The 19,556-nt window shown below is 39.7% G+C and overlaps 2 protein-coding genes across 6 annotated transcripts in view; one reads left to right on the top strand and one right to left on the bottom strand.

Annotated features, from left to right (window-relative positions):
* BTF3L4 (basic transcription factor 3 like 4) overlaps positions 1 to 12,635 on the bottom strand; it is a 25,609-nt gene extending 12,974 nt beyond the window's left edge. The window contains exons 1-3 of one of the 5 annotated variants that reach the window (XM_045477375.1): positions 12,631 to 12,635; positions 5,403 to 5,469; positions 1,864 to 1,977 (exon numbers count right to left, since the gene is read on the bottom strand). In XM_045477375.1, the coding sequence (XP_045333331.1) occupies positions 1,864 to 1,977; positions 5,403 to 5,456 (168 nt within the window). In that variant the 5' untranslated portion in view covers positions 5,457 to 5,469; positions 12,631 to 12,635. Of the gene's footprint in view, positions 1 to 1,863; positions 1,978 to 5,402; positions 5,470 to 8,407; positions 8,897 to 9,855; positions 9,963 to 12,630 lie in introns of those variants that run through there. The other 4 variants (XM_045477374.1, XM_045477372.1, XM_045477373.1 and 1 more) reach the window with 4 other exon arrangements.
* The window catches only part of TXNDC12 (thioredoxin domain containing 12), a 27,280-nt gene continuing 17,743 nt past the window's right edge, over positions 10,020 to 19,556 (top strand). Inside the window, exon 1 of the mRNA XM_045477371.1 lies at positions 10,020 to 10,250. Coding sequence (XP_045333327.1) covers positions 10,154 to 10,250 — 97 coding nt within the window. The 5' untranslated portion in view covers positions 10,020 to 10,153. The remainder of the gene's footprint in view (positions 10,251 to 19,556) is intronic.

Here is a 19,556-nt window from a genome sequence, read left to right as displayed (position 1 = left end):
CCAGGGATGCTGCTAAACATCCTCCAATGCACAGGACAGTTCCCTCAATAAAGAATTGTCTGATTTAAAATATCAGTAGTGCTGAAGTGGTGGGGTGGGGTGGGTGGTAGTTGGAGAGTAGAAATGTAGGCGAAGATGGAAGACTGCCAAAACACTTACAAATTCAAGTTGTTTAGGTTTAGCATTATTAGAGTTATTGTCTATTATTGCAGCTTATTGTGTATTTTTTTTTTAGAAAAAAAGACAGCAAGCTGGGGAGAGGGGCAGAAGGAGAGAGAATCTTTTTTTTTTTTTCATTAAAAAAAATTTTTTTTATACATTTATTTATTTTTGAGAGAGAGAGAGAGAGAGAGAGACAAAGCATGAGTGGGGGAGGGGCAGAGAGAGAGGGAGACACAGAATCCAAAGCAGGCTCCAGGCTCCAAGCTGTCAGCACAGAGCCCAACATGGGGCTCGAACCCACAAACCATGAGATCATGACCTGAGCTAAAATTGGATGCTCCACCAACTGAGCCACCCAGGTGCCCCTAGGAGAGAATCTTAAGCAGATTCCATGCTCAGTGCGGAGCCTGACGTGGACCTTGATCTCACAACTGTAAGATCATGACCTGAGCCAAAATCAAGAGTTGGACGCTTAACCAACTGAGCCACCCAGGCACCCCACAAATTGTTCTTTTTTACCAAGCTTTAGATTTTTTAAGAGAGGCTGAGATTTTTTTTTTTCTCTCATATATACCCCAGATAAAGAGAATGATCTCTCTGAAAATTATTTTAGGTCAATAAAGATATATAAAAGTTTTCAATAACTCAGAAGGAAAAATGCATATAAAATGCTTAATTTCAAGACTTGCAAATGAAGTTCTTATCTTTATCAGAGTAAGAATGCACAGGCACATCAAGCTAAAAGGAAAAAAAGATACATGTGGCTTACATTTTCTACTACTTCAGTATACTAATTTTGAAAGTACAATGCAGAATTAAATAGTGTAGTAATATTTATTCATACATGCATATTAGAAGGAAAATGTGGCCATTTCACTGCCTTTTCTTTGGTACTCTGCTATTTCTTAGTGATCCTTGACTCCACATTATTTCTGATCTGTTTTACAACACGTGTGCATTAACAATCTGTTAAAAATTGTGGGGTGGTATCATACAAAGTAATGATATCATTAAGTATAATTTAAACATTCAACGTAATTTATGGCAGCGAAAATTTAAACATTGATTACTATGGGAAATGAATCATCAGGCAGAAGTGACTCTAGATGGTAACAGATCACAAATAGTTGATGTTATCATCATTTTTCTTGAGTATCTTTTGAAATAACATTAGTCTTTGGTTTCATATTTGAGAAAAGCAGTATCACCAACATATAATAAAATGATTTAAAAAATGTAGCCAATAATTTCTGGAAAGGGTCTAATAAGAAATCCAATCCATGAAAGGCTATTACTAGAGCTTCTTGGCTGAGGTAATTAAAGAGATATTGTTGAGTAGAAAGGTGCTCTTATGGGAAAAAAGTCCACCTTATTTGAAGAAATCTTGGAGTTTCTTTATTTCTATATTATTAGAAAAAAATGTTACTTTGCATGAAAATTTCAAGAGCAGTTCCATAATTTTGTCATATGTGCAAATTCTGAGTCCAAAAAGTATGATGAATTCCTTAACCGTCCACTAAAATTATTTTTTTTACAATCAGCCATTTTTATACAATCGGCAAATTCAACAGCTAGTTCTTCAAAGCTACCTGAGTGACAACATCAGATTCTTCTAAGCTGATATTTTACATTCAAAAAGTGTGGATATTTGTGAATGTGCCATATGTCCACACAATTTAACAATTTACAAAATGACCGTACCTCTTCAATACCAGCTATATTATTCACAGCCAGTTTTTTTAGAGAACTCTGAAGTTTTTTGTCATCAGCTGTAGCTGTTCTATGTACCACCTTCTTCTTTCTGCGAGCTGTACCCTGAAAAATAACCAAACAGAAGTGTTAAGATGCTTGCATCTGGTAACCGCAGTCACATGACTTCCCATTCTAATTAAAATCCATGTAAGAAATTGCTGACTTAATAGTAACAACTAAGAAGACTTTTCAGAATTGTGACTGTCAACCTAACCCAGATTTCTGAGGGTCAGTTCTAGCCAGTTCTTATTCTCTAAATATCCATTTATCATTTCAACGTTTCAAAAGTTTTCTCATAAAAATAATTTATAACGTCAAGGTAATTTAGTGTTTTATAACAACTTCCAAACATTACAAGGAATGTTTTTTTACAGTACCTACCACCCCCTGACAATAAAATTAAGTCTAAAGATATTCTGAAATTTTGAAGATTCTGACATAATTAAGCATCAAATTTCTACTATATGACTGTTGTAGATTCCTAGAATCTAGGGATGAAAAAGACAAAGTTCTTACTTCAAGGAGCATACATGAGAGGGAAAAGTCAATAAATACATAAACAAATCAGATCCTTTCAAATGGGATAAGGGTAGTAAGGGGAAAAAAAAACAGTGATAAGAATATTTATTGGGTGAGGGCAAAGCACTATTTTATTAGAATGTTCAGTGAAGAGGTGACATTATGAGCTGAGACCCATGGGAAGATAGGGTAAGAGTGATTCAAGCAGAATGAAACAAGAGTGAACCTATTGTTTCTACAGAGAGAAAGCAGGTCAGTTATGGCTAGAGCAGAGTGAACAAAGGAGGAGGAGGAAAATGCAATCAGAAAGACAGGCAAGGGCCAAATCATGTAGCCTAGAATGCCATGGGCAGCAGGTGGATTTTATTCCGATTGCAATAGGAAGGTTTTAAGCATGGGAATGATTTGATCTCATTTATGATTTTTATTATGATTTTTACAGATGACTGAAGTTGCTGTAGAAAATGGACTACAATGAGATCAATCAGGAAGCTACTGTAGCAGTCTTGACGAGAGATGAGGGTTCTGGCGGTGGAGATGGTGAGATCTTAGACTGTCAGAAGAACCAACATACTAATAGACTGGATGTGGGATATGAGGAAAAAAGGAATCTAGAATGATGCTTAGAAATTTGGCCTGAGCAAATAGGTTGAAAATTACACTATTCACAAAGACAGAAAGAGCTCATTTCTAAATGGATACTTCGTAACTCTTAATATAGATTTCCATTGAAAAGTTATTTAAAATAATGGATTAAATTCCTGGGCCAATTTACAAAAATGTAACCTACAGCAAAAATAAAACATTACCAAAAGAAGCCTATGTCTTGAGGGCTAAATCTTTCTGACACCTGGCAGGAGTAAGGGGAAAGGAAGAGAGATTTCATTCTCTGGGTAGTTCCCGCAGTACTCAGGGAACCAGCCTTATACAGTAGGCAGGGGCTACCGTCTCAGCAATGCTGATGGGAGTGAAAGAGAGCTCTGTGAGTAGCAGCAGAGGATGTGACAAAATCCAGTTGCTGGAGGATGGACTAGGAGGACTATTTTCATAGATCCTCATTTATTTGTGAAACATTCCTGACTCAGGGAAAGCTCAATCACTTGCTCAAATGAAATGATCCTTAGTACCTCAAATTCAATATGTCTAAAAGCTTACCAGTCCACCAAACTATTCCTCCTAGATTTGTAGCTGGTAGTACCACCATATATTTAGTCTTTAAAACCAGAAATCTGGGGGTCATCCCTCCTCTGTATTCTGAGTCATGTCAATTCCAACTCCTAAATTTGTGTTCCATATACTACAGCAGCAGCCTTTCAATCGTTCTCCTCTATGCCAGACTTCTATTTCATTTCCATTTTCCATGTTGCTAGCATCTACCTTTCTAAAATCACTATTCTTCTTAAAATCCTTCAATAGTTGCCCCTTGCCTATAGGATAAAATCCTAACCTCCTTAATATGGCATATAAGACTACAATATAACCTTGACTTACCTGGTTGTTTAGTTTCCTACCATTCTTTATCCATTGGATAGTCTAAACTCTAACTGTACCAAACTAAAACAAGCCATTCCATTAAGCACTATGTTATCTCAGCATCTTAGGTGCCTTAGCATGTATGAGAATAACAATCCCCTCGTCACCTCACACCCTCACCCTCACCAGTCTACCTAGTGATAAATTCTTGTTTGTTTTCCAAATCTCGGCTCAGTGATGACTTCCTTGTCCCTCCTAGGCAAAAGCACCTTGTACTTCATTTTAACATTTACTACCCAGTTATGAGCACGTGAGCTCGTGAGTTATGAGTTGTGAGCACGTCTCTCTTCCAAGCTTAGTTATGTCAAGAGAAGAAAACCCTGACTAGGTTATCTACTATGTGCCAAGCACATAGTAGGTGCTCAGTAAACTAGCTAAATGAATGAATGTGTGAACCATCTCGTTTAAAATGCGTAACAGTGATGTGCTGCATCAAGCTCTTCCAGGTATATTCTATGGTTGCTGAATATCCTTAGTTTTTTCATTTGTACATTGCATTAGACTTGATGCTACCATGTGACTACTTTAGTTACATGAGTATGTTAATATGACTCCAGAGTCCTATACCTGTGTCACTGTGTTAGAAGGAGAAAGTACTAGTCACTTCTTTCCTTCCCCTTTTATCTCCATTCTTAGGAGTTGTGGTAATCATCAAAGTAAATGACAGGTAGAGTTGCTACATAGTGTCCTACCTACCACCTTCCAGGTCTGAGCTAAGTACTATCTCTTTTCCTTTTACAAATATTGTACTAGGCAGAGATAAGGGTAGAGTATTCTCCTTAAGCCTGGGGCAAGAGCTGAAGGGAATCAAAGATTCTCAGAACAAGCTTTTCTTTGGGCTTCAAAATACATGGAATAAGAATGTTCATGCTTATATTGACCAACAAAGAACAGACAGGAATTTGGGAGGAAAACCCAGCAATGAAAAAAGTATAATCAGTCTGAGCATCTCCAGTTAAACCACTTATAAGCCTAACTGTACAAATAGGTGTATCCAGTCAAGATAAGGTAACCTCAACATCTGGGATGCCCTGTAAATGAGTCTAACATAATAACAACTATCATTTATTAAGTATCTATTCTGTGCCAGATAGGTGTTTTGTAAGTATTACTCTAATCTTTAGATGTATCTTATGCAGGATTTTTTCTATTTTGCACATGCGAAAATGGAAGCTTAACAAGGTTGGGTAACTTGTTCATGTCACATAACTACCAGATGTTAAGAGGATTCAAACAAAGGTGGCTATTAACATTGCACCACCAGAGAGAGAAGTCTTCTAGTTACCTATATTAAATCTAGACAAGTTTTTTCAAATTGGAATGTGGTTTGATCTTGATTATTGAAAAGATTTTAGATTTTCAATGACCACAAATCCAAAATAATACTACTTTCTGATAATACATTTTCCTATCAATTTTTCTTATGCCACACTCACCTTGCCCCCTATCCGGACCTGAGCCTGAAGTTTGGCTAACTTTTCTTGATTCATGCTGTTGGTAAATCTAGGGGGGAAAAATACATTTGTTAAAATCACTGTTTTACCAAAATAAAATAACTGTTTATGCAACAGTACCTTCTGGTTCACTAGGCTTGCAATAGGCATTACCACTGTGACCATATTAATACTATCTATATAGTCTTAATAAATATTAATAACTTGTTCTCGCTTCATAAACCAGATATTAAGAGAATGAAAATTAAATAAAACCACCAGGGAGTCAAATACACAAACATTAAATAGAATAGGATTCAAAGTTACCTATTTGAGGATCCCTCCTTAAATGCATAATTCAGTTCTTGGGCATTCAGTAAAACCTAACCAATTAGAAAATCTCTATAGACAAGCCAGTTTTTCCCCCAAAGGTTTTTACAACAGAGAGCAGTTACCAAATGTTACCAGCACAACCTTTAAGTAGATTTTTTTCTCTCAAATAATAAATGAGCCATAAATAACCTTGTGCCCATAAATAGAAAACAAAAAAACAAAAAAACAAAAAAAAAAAGAAGAAGAAGAAGAAGAAGAAGAAGAAGAAGAAGAAGAAGAAGAAGAAAAAGCAGGACAAAGAAGAAATTCAACAATAGGCTCTCTAGCTGTCAAGATATGAGGGAGTCACATCTTCTATTCAAGGTCAGATGGTATGTTAATAACAGGAAAAGAGAGCCAGATTTTCAGACATTCAGCACTTCAGCAGCCCTTTCCACAGAGTTCATTCAATACCTTGCACTGATATAGTATGTCAGACTTGTCAAGATATTCTTGCACACTGGGTAAAATTCCTCACTGCACAATTTGACAAAAACATCTCTGCTACATTAATACTAAATTTTTGTGAGTGCTTAGTGGGGAGGAGAGTCTTAGAAATAGCCTTTTTAAGGCCAATTTTGATTTTGAAAACTCTTAAGAAAATTATAAAGCCATAAAACCTAATCTGGTCAGTGATATTCCTGACTAGAGAAAAAAAGTTAAGTTTATAATGGGTTGTAACATTCCACACTATATAAACAAATAAAAGCCAAGGTTAAAAGTCTTGTTTTACTTGTTCTGTGGAACAACAGATCATTACCAAGATGTGAGAGAGGGAATAAAGGCTGTTCTCAAAACTTTTTTGGCCAATTCTCTAACCTCTTTATAATTATCATTCACATGAAAAAGATAATGTCTTCATTTGAGAGATGAAAGAGAATAAAGATTATAGAAGTACTAATTGTTCTGTTTTCTGACACTACTGGAGCACTAACCTGTGTGTGTGTGTGTGTGTGTGTGTGTGTGTGTGTGTGTGTGTGTATATATATATATATATTTATGCTTCAAGGCCAAATAAAGTCCAGTTCCCAAATAACATTCAGAATTTATAGTTCCTCAATCTTTACTCAGCACTGTATCACAATGCTCAAGCAGCTAACAACACGCTTTTACAGGAGGAGTACAAAGCCAGAAGGCTTAGGTGTAGGTCAATCTCAACTCTGCCAGACTTAATTAAATTTGCTGATGCAAATCCCAATGTCTATACTCAATATCCATAGAAGAGGACCAATATTCACTTTTCTCAAAGGAATGTGGCCATGAAAGTATAGTGAACTTAGTATAGAGCCTAAGGAATTTTTTTTACAAAAAAGGGACGAAGTGAAAATATTAGAACTAGATACAATGTAAACCTTAGGGGCTCTTCTGCATTTTGAAGTAACAATCCCCAAGAGAAGAGATGGAAAACAAGAGAATGAAGTCAAGATAAAGAGTCTTGACTTGTTTGAAACAAAAGCAAAAACAAAATTAACTCTTTATATCAATGTGTTGATGAAAGAACAGATTTCCATTCCAGGTAATCAGTGTAACAGAAAACTTGTTCCCCAGAATTATCTCAGAGAAAAAGCATTTTAGGGAGGTTCTCAAGGGGGAAGGGGAGAAAGAAAGATGGTCCTTTGTCTATTAGCAGGTTGGGGTATGTGGAATTGAAGGAGAAAAGAGGACTGGACTCAGTCTATGAGAGATGAGGTGTCAAGCTCAGAATCTGGACTAGACCTCAAAGATCACCTGGCTTAAATCCCTATTCTTCGACCAACCTTTACTTCATTGTACCCATTATTCCTGTCTTGTATGTGAGGCCATCTCAAATACCTGCAAGCAGCAGCAGGGTATTAAAAAATTATGAACAAATAAAACAGTTCACCTCCCTCCTAATTTAACAGATTTGGAAATGAAGGTCCAGAAGGGACAAGTCACTTCCTAGACCCAAAAGGAAGAACTTCCTAAGAACATAAATTACTGCGTTCTTCCTTGGGGATCCTAGGATCGGTTAGCCCTTTACTCAAGGACTCAAGAAAAGTGTAAATAATGAGGTTCTGATCAATATTTATTGAGTGCCTAAGTTCCAAGCATTATGCTAGGCACTTTCTTTTTGTTTACACAGATAAAGTAATTTCAATCCTTTGTCCTGACTTTTTATTATGTGGGGTTCCTCTAACAGAGGCACAAGTTTTGTAATCAAAAGGATCAAGGTTCTACCCCTTAAGACTTCAGAAAGGTATTTTACTTTCTGAACTTGTGTTCCTTCTGTATTAGAAAAGGTTTAACACTACACAATTCATAGGGCTGTTTTAAAGGTTAAAGGTTAAGTTAACAAGCACGGGGTATGGCTCACAGTATATATTCAAAAACTGGTAACTATTGTTACCACTCCCGAGGAAACATCTATGATATAAGTGAAAGAACGTGGGAACGGAAGTTGAAACCGCCATTCACTAGCTGTGTAACAGGGTGCCCGTCGGTCAATCATCTGTTTCCTGACAGCCTACTATGCATCAGGCAGTTTGATGGGGCTATCGAGATGGACAAGGCAATGTCTCAGAGAGGGAATCAGAATTGTAAATACTGCCATTGCGAGGTGAACAGAGCTGCAACGGAATTCAGTCCCAAGCGCTTGGGGGCCGGGGGCTGCTAACCTCAGTTTCCCTATCTGTAGAGTGGGACGATCAAACGAGATGACAACAGATAGGCTGTTGTCACAGCACTGTTGTTGTCAATAGAGTAACAGGAGAGAGGCGGGGGTAACCCGCCTCCTGGGACTGGATCTGGGAGGCAACACCGCGGGTCCCCGCTCGCCCCCTTAGGGGGCGATGGTGCTGGGGACCTTCCCTCAGGTGCCGACCCCCAGCTGCGCCGCCGGTAACCGACAAGCCAAACCAGCCGCCTCCGCCCCCACTCGGCCCGCCACGGCGGAAGTGGCAGCCCGAATGGTTGGCGGGTGTCGGGAAAAGAGGGCGGGGGGAGACCGTGCGCAGCGGCCTATGGCCGTGGAGTGGCGGGACCGCCGGGGGTCTCACCTGAAGCAGGGAGGGTCCTCCAACAACAGCACGCGGCAAGAGCAAGATGGCTGCCTCAGTCGAGACAGAGAAAGACGACGGCAGCAGCGGCGGCGGGAGCGGGGCCCACGTGACACAACCGGCTCCGCCTCTCTTTCTCTCTCACCAGAGCAGCCTATCGTGGAGAGCGCATATACGAACTACAAAACCCAGCCTGCTCTGCGCCTACCAATAGAAATGCGGCAGGTGCAGGTAGCCGCACTGCATTCTGGAGCCTGCAGTCTCCCGAGGATTCCATTGTGCCTACAATTTTGTAAGGATACTAATAAAAAAGAGGTGTGTATTTTTGTTTGAGGATGTATTTTTGTCTGATGTCTTTCACTACTCATTAAGTACGCACTGGCGGAGTCAACTAGTGCGGACTCACTAGTGTATTGACTCAACTGGCTTCTACTGGGAGGAGAGACGGGAAATTTTACCGTTTGTTATGTAAATCAGAGAGGAAAACTTGAGGAGAAATACTCAACCCACAAAGTTTAAAAACAATTCAAGTAGATTTAACCAGAAGAAGTTTTACGCTTTAAATGTCTGCAGTGACTTTTGTCCTCGTTCCCTGAAGATCTGGGTTAGTTTTGCAATAAGGGATTCGAAATTTGGTTTTCTGGGAGCTTGCATCGGTTGGTTGCATCATCCCAGAGTGGACGAATTGCGGCTGTAAGGAAAAATAAGGTCCAGCGCTGCTTCTCCAGCAGGAAGGGGCATTCTTGCAAGGCACGAGACAATACACTGCAGAACAGGTTTGCCAGGTCCCCTCGTGACCAGAGCAGGAACCTAAGAATGAAATCGCGTAGTCTAGGTTTTTGGGGTTTTGTTTTGTTTTGGTTTGGTTTGTTTTTTTTTGCGGAGGAGGAAAGGGGAGGCCAATGGGCAACGCGCCCACTGTAGGGAGCAGCTGACTTCACCGATCAATAATTCGCGTTGTGAATATTAAGTGCAGCCGTTCTTGGGGGGAGGGGCTAGCTTGCAGGCTGAGGCAACCAGCAACGGTTCTCTTGAGCCCTCTCCCCACCCCCACTATCTCGGTCCACCTTCTCCTTCTCAGTCTTCGGACTGAATATCCAGAATCGAGGGGAAGCAGGTCGCGCAGGAGAGCAATTCCCGCACCCTTCTACGTGATCTGCACCTTTAAACTTACTCCATCTCAAACCAGACCCCGGAGGCACCACCCACATCCGTCTAACATCACTTCCTTCACGGTTAGGAAAAAAAAAATCTGGGAACGCGAGGGGTTGGGCTGAGCCGCACTTGGGGAACGGCACGGACCTTCTGCTAGGACTCTGGTCCTCCTCCGTCTGCTCAGCCCGGTGGCTCCGCGCACCTACCACCATGGAGCTTCGGTCTCATCTCGGGGCCACTTGTTTGCTGAGCTTCAGTTTCCTGCTTCTCATCACCTCTTCTGATGGACATATTGGGCTTGGAAAGGGTCAGACTGCCTTCTTATATTAATCTTTACTCATGCTGGGCCCCAGCCCAGTATAATCCTCTTCTTATGCTAACACGATCCCCCTCCCGTTCTGTCTCTTAGGCCACGCCAGGTTTCTTTTTATCCTCTCTAACCGCTCCTGGATTTTGAGGATTTCTAGGGGATGAGGAGTAGCGGGGTCTGGGAAATGGTGAGATGAGGAAGTTGTGCTTGAGGCCTCCCTAAATTCTTGGGTTGGAGGTAAGGAACGACCCTAAAGCAGGTTTAAGAGCCAGCATAGGTGCCTAGCACTTGGTAGGTCCTCAGGAACAATCATTTTTCCTTTTGGGAGAAATATGGTCTTTGGAGACCTGCACATGCAGAGACCCTTTCCCTGGCTCTGAAGATCCCCCTACTCACCTTCTCCCTGAAGAGTTAGGTTACTGCTTCTTCCGGACCTTGGGGAGAACAGCACCTGCATCCCAGGACTAGTATATAAGGAAAGGCCAGGTGAAGGATAGAAGGTCTGGTGTTAGAGGGTCACCAACAGTTGTCCTTGGTGTGCTTCAGTCAATGTGTCTGAAGAAACTGATTTTTTTTGAGGAGTTGAGGGGACAGTGGTTATGAATGGGAGATCGGTGTGACCTCCACCCCCACCCCATCCCCTTACCTACATCTCCTTTGGAATTCAGGGTTTATGCTTTTTCTAAGTAGAAGAGTGGTAGCATGGATTCTCCTCTCCTTTTTTTGTACCAACCTTACTGGATGGAGTGATTCTGATGCAGTCCTGATGTTTTAAACTTGCTTTATCCTTCCAATTTGCATATTTATTGGCAGGTGATGAGGTTGGGTGATCACTCCTTCAGTAAATAATTAATTTTTGATCACCTACCATATTCCAGGCACTGTACTAGGCACTGGGGATCTTGGAATAGACAGGACAGATAAGGGTCCTGCTCACAGAGTTCACATTCAAGTCAGAGATACAGAGAGTAGACACGTGAACAAGAACAAATGTATGAAGCAAGAGAATTTCAGCTAGGGATAAGTATTGTGAAGAAAATGAAATCATGATGGAGTAGAAAGAATGGCTGGGGAGGGTGAGGGAGCTGGCATTACTTGAGCTAGAAAGGTCAAAGAAGACTTCTGTGAGAAGGTGATATGTGGATTTCCATCTCAGTGATGAAACTGCATGGTGAATTCTACTGGGCCAGAATATTTTCAGTACTGACAATCTCATTTTGAAACAGATTACTGTATATTTAGCACAAAAATGTAAGTACCAAGGGAGACAGAGTACGGTGTTATGAGTGTGGGTGTAGATCTGAGTTTTAATTTATTCTGCTATTGGCCAGCTGAGAGGCTTAGGGCAAGTTGCTTCACCTTTCAAAGCTCAGTTCCTCATCTACAAAATGGGCATAATAATAACTACCTTGGACACTCAACAAATAATTTACTCTGTTCCAGTTACTGTTAGGTGTAGGCAATACCTTAGAGTCATGTGTTCATTATCTTTACTCCTTGTTAGATATTAAGCCATATATTTATTAATGGTTGTTCCAGTTGCCATTGCTGCATAATAAACCACCCCAAAATTTAATAGTGTAAGGAACTCATTTTATTATGCTCATAATTCTGTGAGTCAGGATTTCAAACAAGGCACCGTGGGGAAGGTGTCTCCCTTGGTTCCATGTCTGGTTACTTTTCCATGTGGTCTTTCTTCATGGGCCAGGTGTGGGGTTCCTCAGTATGACAGCCAGACTCTTAAGAGGGTCCATCCTAAGAGACCAAGGTGGAAATGCATTGCATTTTTATCATCTAGCCTTATAAGTCACATAGTATCACTTCCATTGTAGTCTGTAAGGGTGTGTTCAAGGGGAAGGACCTCCATGGAAAGAATGTTGAGGACACTTTGTAAGAAAAGCATGTGGAATGAGATATTGCTACAAGTATAGTCTGCCCCAGTAAGCCAGGACCATTTCTGTCTCATTCATGCTCAGGAATATCTGTTGAAAGAAGAAATGAATGGTGTATCTGATCATTGAGATCCCGGTCTTTTTTCTGAGGACTGTCAAAGCAAGTAAGCAAGCAATTGCATAAGCTGTGATATGTATGGTGAACAAGGAAAATACCAGTAACTGTAGCAGTATGTAAGAAGGCAACTTGAGGCAGGGGGACTGTGCTCTGAGGATTAAAAAAAAAAAAGGCATGTAATATTGTGTTATAAACTTAGAAAGGATTTAGTTAATATTTATTATTATGCCCTCCCAAGGAAGAATATTTAATTGTTCCTGAAAGGAATTAATAATGTTTCAAATTTTTGTTTTTTGTATCTCTTGGGTATGGATTCTTGGGAAATAAATTATAGCCTACCTACCCTACCTCCCCCAAAATGTGCTACCTGAAGCAGTATTTCCTGAAAATTTTGATGAGTATGATTTCTTCCCAAATGTTTTCAGAGCTCTGGCTCTTTCCAGAAGATGGCCTGTTGGTTTGCAGAGAGAAAAGACTGAACGACCCTACTATTTTCATTAAAAATAGGAAATACAGAAGTGTGAGCACTGGATAGGAATCAGGAGACCTGGTGTTTTTGTTTTGTTTTGTTGTTTTAAAATTTTTTTTTAATGTTTATTTTTGAGAGAGAGAAAGAGAGACAACATGAGTGGCAGAGGGGCAGAGAGAGAGGGAGACAGAATCTGAAGCAGGCTCCAGGCTCCGAGTTGTCAGCACAGAGCCCCACACGGGGCTTGAACTCACAAACCCCGAGTCATGACCTGAAGTCAGACGCTTAACCGACTGAGCCACCCAGGTGCCCCAGGAAACCTGGGTTTTAATGCTGGTCAGACCATGTAGCTCTGGTCTTACCAGGGCACTATTAATTGAATGAGAGTGTTGAACTAGAAATGATTCCTAAGAGTCATTTCAGCTCTAACAGTATGGTATTGGAGTGGTATTAACAAATATAGTTGACTCTTGAGCAGCACAGGGGTTAGGGATGCTGACCCCTGCACATCCCACAGTCAAAAAATCAGCATATAACTTTTTTGACGCCTCCAAAACTTTACTGATGATCAGTAGCCTTACCAATAACATAAATATTTGATTAACACATATTATTATGTTCTATATATTATATACTGTTTTTATATAATAAAGTAAGCTAGAGAAAAGAAATGTTAAGAAAATCACAAGGAAGAGAAATATATTTATAGTACTGTACTGTAAAAAAATCCATGTATCAGTAGATGCATGCAGTTCAAATCCATGTTTTTCAGGGGTCAACTATAATTTTGTTGTTCTCTGTGTCCTAAAAATTTGGGATATATCATCTATGGGGAGAATTGTAATGACTAACATTTTCTGTACATTTACTATATTCCAGGCACTGTTCTGTGCATTTTTCATGTATTAACTAGTTTAATACTCACAATAACCCTCTGAGATGGATAATATTTTTTCTTATCATCCTCATTTCACAGATGAAGAATCTAAAATGGGGCAAGGGAGTCACACAGCTGGTATATGGACTCTCTGGTTTAGAAATCCTAGAGCCCGTCCTCGTAACCAGTATACTATTCCTGTCTCTGAGTGCAGAAACTCCTTTGAAGACTTCACAGGAGAAATAAGAAAGTTGTCAATGGGGGTGGTTCAGATGCTGTCACTGCCTGAAACAGAGATAGATGACTTTGTTAAGTCTCTGGAATAAAAATTCGGCACTGACACATGAAGTGTCAGTGTCCTACGCACATTCACAAGAATCCTATGGGATAGATATTTTTCTTAGCCATATTTTGCATTTGTGAAAATGCCAAGAGGGTGGAAGTGGGATTCCAGTCCAGTTCTGCTCTACTGTAGTTGGACTTTGCTTAGCTACTGTGTTATTCTATCTCTCAGGTACAGTGTTGCTTGTTTTAGAGGCTTGGCTGCCAGCTCTGACACTTGACCTTTTGTTTCAACAGCAGGAGTGGGTAGATAATACTTTCCTGATGTCTTTCACATACATTCATGAAAACAGTTTCAGGATGAAGGGGTTGGAATTCTGCTGTAAATGCTGTGTTTAGAAATGGTCCTCCCCACCCCCACTTTAAAAATTAATGTTTTAGGGAAAGGGCTACTGATGTGGGAGCCTTCAGCTCACTTTGCAGATAGCGGCATAAATTAGGTGGCTGTGAATGTGACATTTCAGGAAATTGGACTGTTTTCAAATGTTCCACGTTGGCATGGGTGTATAAGTGTGGGTGGGTGTCAGGAGAGTAGGTGATTTTAATAACAAAGTTAACACTGTACCCTTTCAAGTTATATTTGAAGTGAAACAAAAGGACCTGGTTTTCCAGATCTGAAGTCAGTGTTTTCATTCTCCTTTGGTGAGACTGTATTCTTTCATTCATTTGTTCATTTAATCTTTGCTGGAAAGGCAGTATAGTGTGTGGTTAAAATACAGACTCTAGAAGTTGGCCACCTAAGTTCTAATCCCAGTTCTGTCATTTACTGGCAGTGCAACCTTGGGCAAGGTGTTTGACTTCAGCTTCCATATCTGTAAAATGGGGATAATTAGAGTTTCTACCTTGTAAGTTTATTGTGAAGATAAGTTAATATGTATAAAAGTATAGAAAACAAGACCTGACATACAATGAATGCCATGTGAGTATTAGTCATTATTAATATTGTTGTTATCATTGTATTATTGTGATCATCACAAAGTAAGCATTCAGAAAATGATGGTGGTGATTATGACTCTTATGAAAAATTCCAGTGTACTTTTTATTTTTATTTTTTAACAATTTTATTTTACTTTTTTTTTTTTAATTTTTTTTTTTAACGTTTATTTATTTTTGAGACAGAGAGAGACAGAGCATGAACGGGGGAGGGTCAGAGAGAGGGAGACACAGGCTCCAGGCTCTGAGCTGTCAGCACAGAGCCCGACGCAGGGCTCGAACTCACGGACCGCGAGATCATGACCTGAGCCGAAGTCGGCCGCTTAACTGAGCCACCCAGGCGCCCCAACAATTTTATTTTTAAGTCCTCTCTATACCCAACTTGGGGCTTGAACTTAGAACCCACAATTAAGAGGTGCATGCTCTACCAGCTGAGCCAGCCAGGTGCCCCTCCAATGTACTTTTTTTTTTTAAGTGTATTTATTTTTGAGAGAGGGAGAATGTGCGTGTGCGAGCAGGAGAGGGGCAGAGAGAGAGGGGGACAGAGGATCCGAAGCAGGCTCCGCACTGAGAGCAGAGAGCCTGATGTGGGGCTTGAACCCCCAAGCCGCGAGACCATAACCTGAGCCAAAGTTGGATGCTTAACCAACTGAGCCACCCACGAGGCCCTCCAATGTACTTTTTAATACAAATTTCCAAAGCAATTTTGTACATGTAGTGAATTGTTTCAAATAATACCTCTAGACTGACTCTTAGGGATGATGCAGTAAGGCAGGTTGGCACATGTTGGGATACTGGAAAAGCATGTTAATTAGGAATCAGGAGACCTAAATTCTGGTTGTGATTTTGTGGTTTTGGGTAGCCTCTTCCTTTTTCTAGGCCTTCCTAGTATTAAAGGATTGGACTAATCTCTTAAGTTTGTGCTGTCCCAATACAGTGGTACTAGTCATATGTCACCCTTAAATTTAAACTAATCAAAATAAAAAATTCATCTTTTCAGTTGCATTAGCCACATTTCAGGTATTCAGTAGCCACTTGTGGCTAGTGGCTACCATATTAAATAGTGCAGATCTAGAACATTTCCATCATTGCAGGAAGTTCTATTGAATGGTGCTGCCACAGGGTCTCTATTCTTAGCCAGAACCTCCTATGACCTTTAGCTGTGTCAGCTAGCTTCTTAGTAGCCCCAGTTTACGGAGAAATTGAATTTTACCTGATATTAATCTAGCTTCTTTGACTTTCTTTTGGGTGACATTTGCCCGACACATACTTTTCAATCAACTTACTTTAGACTTTTTCAAGTCTGTCTGTTTTAGGTGCTCTTTTAAATGTTATAGAGGTAGGTTTTTTTTTTTTTTTTTTTTAAGTGAAATCTGACAATTTCTATTTTTTAACTTTAACTGGCAAGTGTAGTCCACTTATATTTATGGTGATTATTGCCAGAGCTGGTCTTATTTCTGTCATCTGGTTTGCATTGCTACTGTTTTTTCTTCTTGTTTACTTTAGGGATTTAGTATTTTCTTATTCTCATTTTGTTTTGTCTCCTTTATTAATGTAGAAGTTGACAGTCTAGTTCTTTTCTTTTGGTGATTACTTTTGAAATTTTATTCACATACGTACGAAATCTAATATTAATATCTTAACCGTCCAATGGAAAGGGGTCTTAGAACATTTCAACTTCAGTCACCTCCTCTTTACTTATAAGCAGTTGTTCGGTGTTTTTTTTGTTTGTTTGTTTGTTTGTTTTGTTTTTTTTAACTCTACCAATTGAGCACTAACATTCTTTGTACAGATAATATTTAGATTTATCCACATGTTTCCCAGTTTATTTGTTCACTATTCCTTGTATCTAGGCTTTCTTCTGGAATCATTTTCTTCCTGAAATGTGACCTTCACTTATTCTTTTAGTTTCTCTGGTTCTTCCCTCCTAGGGGACTATTTTAATTTCCCTTTGTCTCTTCAAATCTCCAATACTTTCTCCACAGTCTTTGCTGTCAGCTGGTGACCATGTTTCCTCTTTAACAGAAGATAGAAGCAATTGGAAGAGGCCTTTCAAAAATTGTTACCACTATATCTACCCACCTTCTAGCACCAGTGTCCATATATTCTTCCTCCCCTGCCTACTGGATAAACTATCTGTGCTCCTAGCAAAAGCTGATCCCTCTATTGGAGTACTAACTCCTTTCTCCTTTCACCTCCTCTAGATATTTTTGACTCCTCTTTCTTGTCCTGTATCAGCAATTGTCCTCCCTTTATTACATCATTTCTATCAGCTTTCAACATCTCTATACTTTCCTCCATATTGAATAAAAACCCTTCCTCAACTCACTGCTCCCCCTAACAATTACCCCCCATATGGGAAAATTCTGTGCAAGAGTTGTAGGTACTCCTCTGATTCTTCCCCTGGGCTATCTTGATCTTGCTCTAATCATGCTTTCATCCCACTCGCCTAATTGAAACTGATCTTATCAAGGTCAGCATTGCTCTCCAGTTGCTAAATGCTGAGGTCATTTCTGATTTAACAGGAACATTGGAGTCAGTTGATCATCCTTCCTTCTTGAAACATCTTGGAAACACTTGGATTCCAGGACTCCATGCACTGCTAGTTTTCTGCCAGTCTCACTTGGCAGTTCCTTCTCTTGTCCTTGTCTTGTTCTTCTTTATCTCCCCTCACCTAGGAGTCCTCCAGGGCTCTTAGACTCCCTCTCCATCTATACTCACTCCCTTGGTGATCTTATTCAGTCTCATGACTTTAATAACATCCACATTCTGATACCTGTCCCTTGAATTTCAGCCTTAGACATTTAGTTGCTTATTCAGCATCTATACTTAGATGTCTAGTAAGCATCTCAAAGTGAACATACCCAAATCAAATCTCTTAATGTTTCTTTCCAAAACTCACTCTAATTGCTCCCTTCCCCAGTTCTGTTAATGGCAACTCCATTTTTCCAGTTGCCCAAGCCAAAAACCTTAAGAGTTGTCCTCAACTTCTCTCACCCCATATGCATAGCAAAATCCTTTTGACTTTGCCTTCAAAATATATCCAGAATCCGGTAGTATCTTATACCCTCTATCATCTCTGCTAGTCCAAACCATCATCATTGTTTGCCTGGATTATTGCAATAGCCACTTTACTAGTCTCATTTGCTTTTCCTTTTTCCCCCTATATTAGTTTACTAGGGCTGCAGTAACAAAGTACCACAAACTGAGTGGCTTAAACAACAGAAATTTATTGTCTCACAGTTCTGGAGGCTGGAAGTTTGAAATCGGCAGGATTGGTTCCTTCTGAACAGTGAGGGATGGATCTGTAGATGGCTATGCTCTTCCTGTATGCATATCTGTGTCCACATTTCCCTTTTTAGATAGAGACCAGTCACATTGGGTTAGGGCCCACCTCGCCGACCTCATTTTAACTTGATTACCTTTGTAAAGACCCTATTTCCAAATAAGGTCACAAGTCTGGGGGTTAGGACTCCAACATATCTTTTTTTAAGGGATACAGTTCAACTCATAACACCCCCTATAGTTTGTTTTCAGCATAGAAGCCAAAGCAATCCTGTGAAAACATAAACCACATTGTGTTACTACTCTGATCAAAACCCAAGAGCCTAGTAAAAGCTAGAGTCTTTACAGTGGCCTAACAGGCCCTGCATTGTTTGTTCCCTCCTCTTTGTTCCCTCTTTGTTCTTACCTCCCTCTAGTTTTAGGGACACCACTGTGTAGTGATTAAAAGCAGGGAGTCTGGACCTTGATTGCCTAGGTTCAGATCCCAGCTCTGATACTCATTAGTGATATAAACTTGGGAGTTATTTAGACTTTGTGCCTCAGTTTTCCCATCTGTAAAATGGGATTAATAAGAGTACCTACCTCTAGGGTTATTATGAGGATCAATATTCATAAAGTACTTAGAACAGTTCCTTGCATATTATATTAATAGCGGGTACTTGTAGCAATTCTCCAGTCCCAGACACTGTTCAGAGTTCTTTAACGTATTCATTTTTTCAATCCTCACAGCAACCCTAACAGGTAAGTACTGTTGTAATCCTTGGTTATCCACAGGTGAAGAAACTGAGGGTAAGAAACTTGCCCTAAGTCACACAGCTAGTAAGCTGCAACTAGGATTCCAACCTAGGGAGTCTAGGTCCAGAGTTCATTCTCTTAACCACTATGTAATACTACATAGTAAATATTTATTCATTGAAATAATAATGAGTTGTGAATACGTGATGGTGGAAAAGTTTCTTAGTTTTTCAGAAGATGTCTGTCTTGCCCTCGTTCTTGAAAGATAGTTTTGCTAGGCATGTAATTCTAAATTTAGGGATATTTCCTTTTCAGTATTTTGAAGATGGTATTCTGCTTTCTTCTGATTTCTAGTTTGCTCCTGTCAGTCTAATTATTGATATTTTGTAGGAAATATGTCATTTGTCTCTGAAATGCTTTAAAGATCTTAATATTTTTGCTGCTCTGCAGTTTCACTATGGTGTAAGTGTATGTATTTTGATTTTGTAATTTGTCTCAGTTGCTATAGATTGTGCTTTGTGTACCTGCAAATTCATGTTTTCTCTAAGTTCTTGAAAATTCTCAGCCATTCTTTCTTTCTTTTTCTTTTTGAAAGATGCAAATGTATTTTAAGTAGTAATACATTCACATGGCTTGATATTTCAAAAGGTAT

The sequence above is a fragment of the Leopardus geoffroyi genome, chromosome C1 (assembly GCF_018350155.1).
Source record: "Leopardus geoffroyi isolate Oge1 chromosome C1, O.geoffroyi_Oge1_pat1.0, whole genome shotgun sequence".
Lineage (NCBI taxonomy): Eukaryota > Metazoa > Chordata > Mammalia > Carnivora > Felidae > Leopardus > Leopardus geoffroyi.
This window is presented reverse-complemented; position numbering and strand designations above follow the sequence as displayed.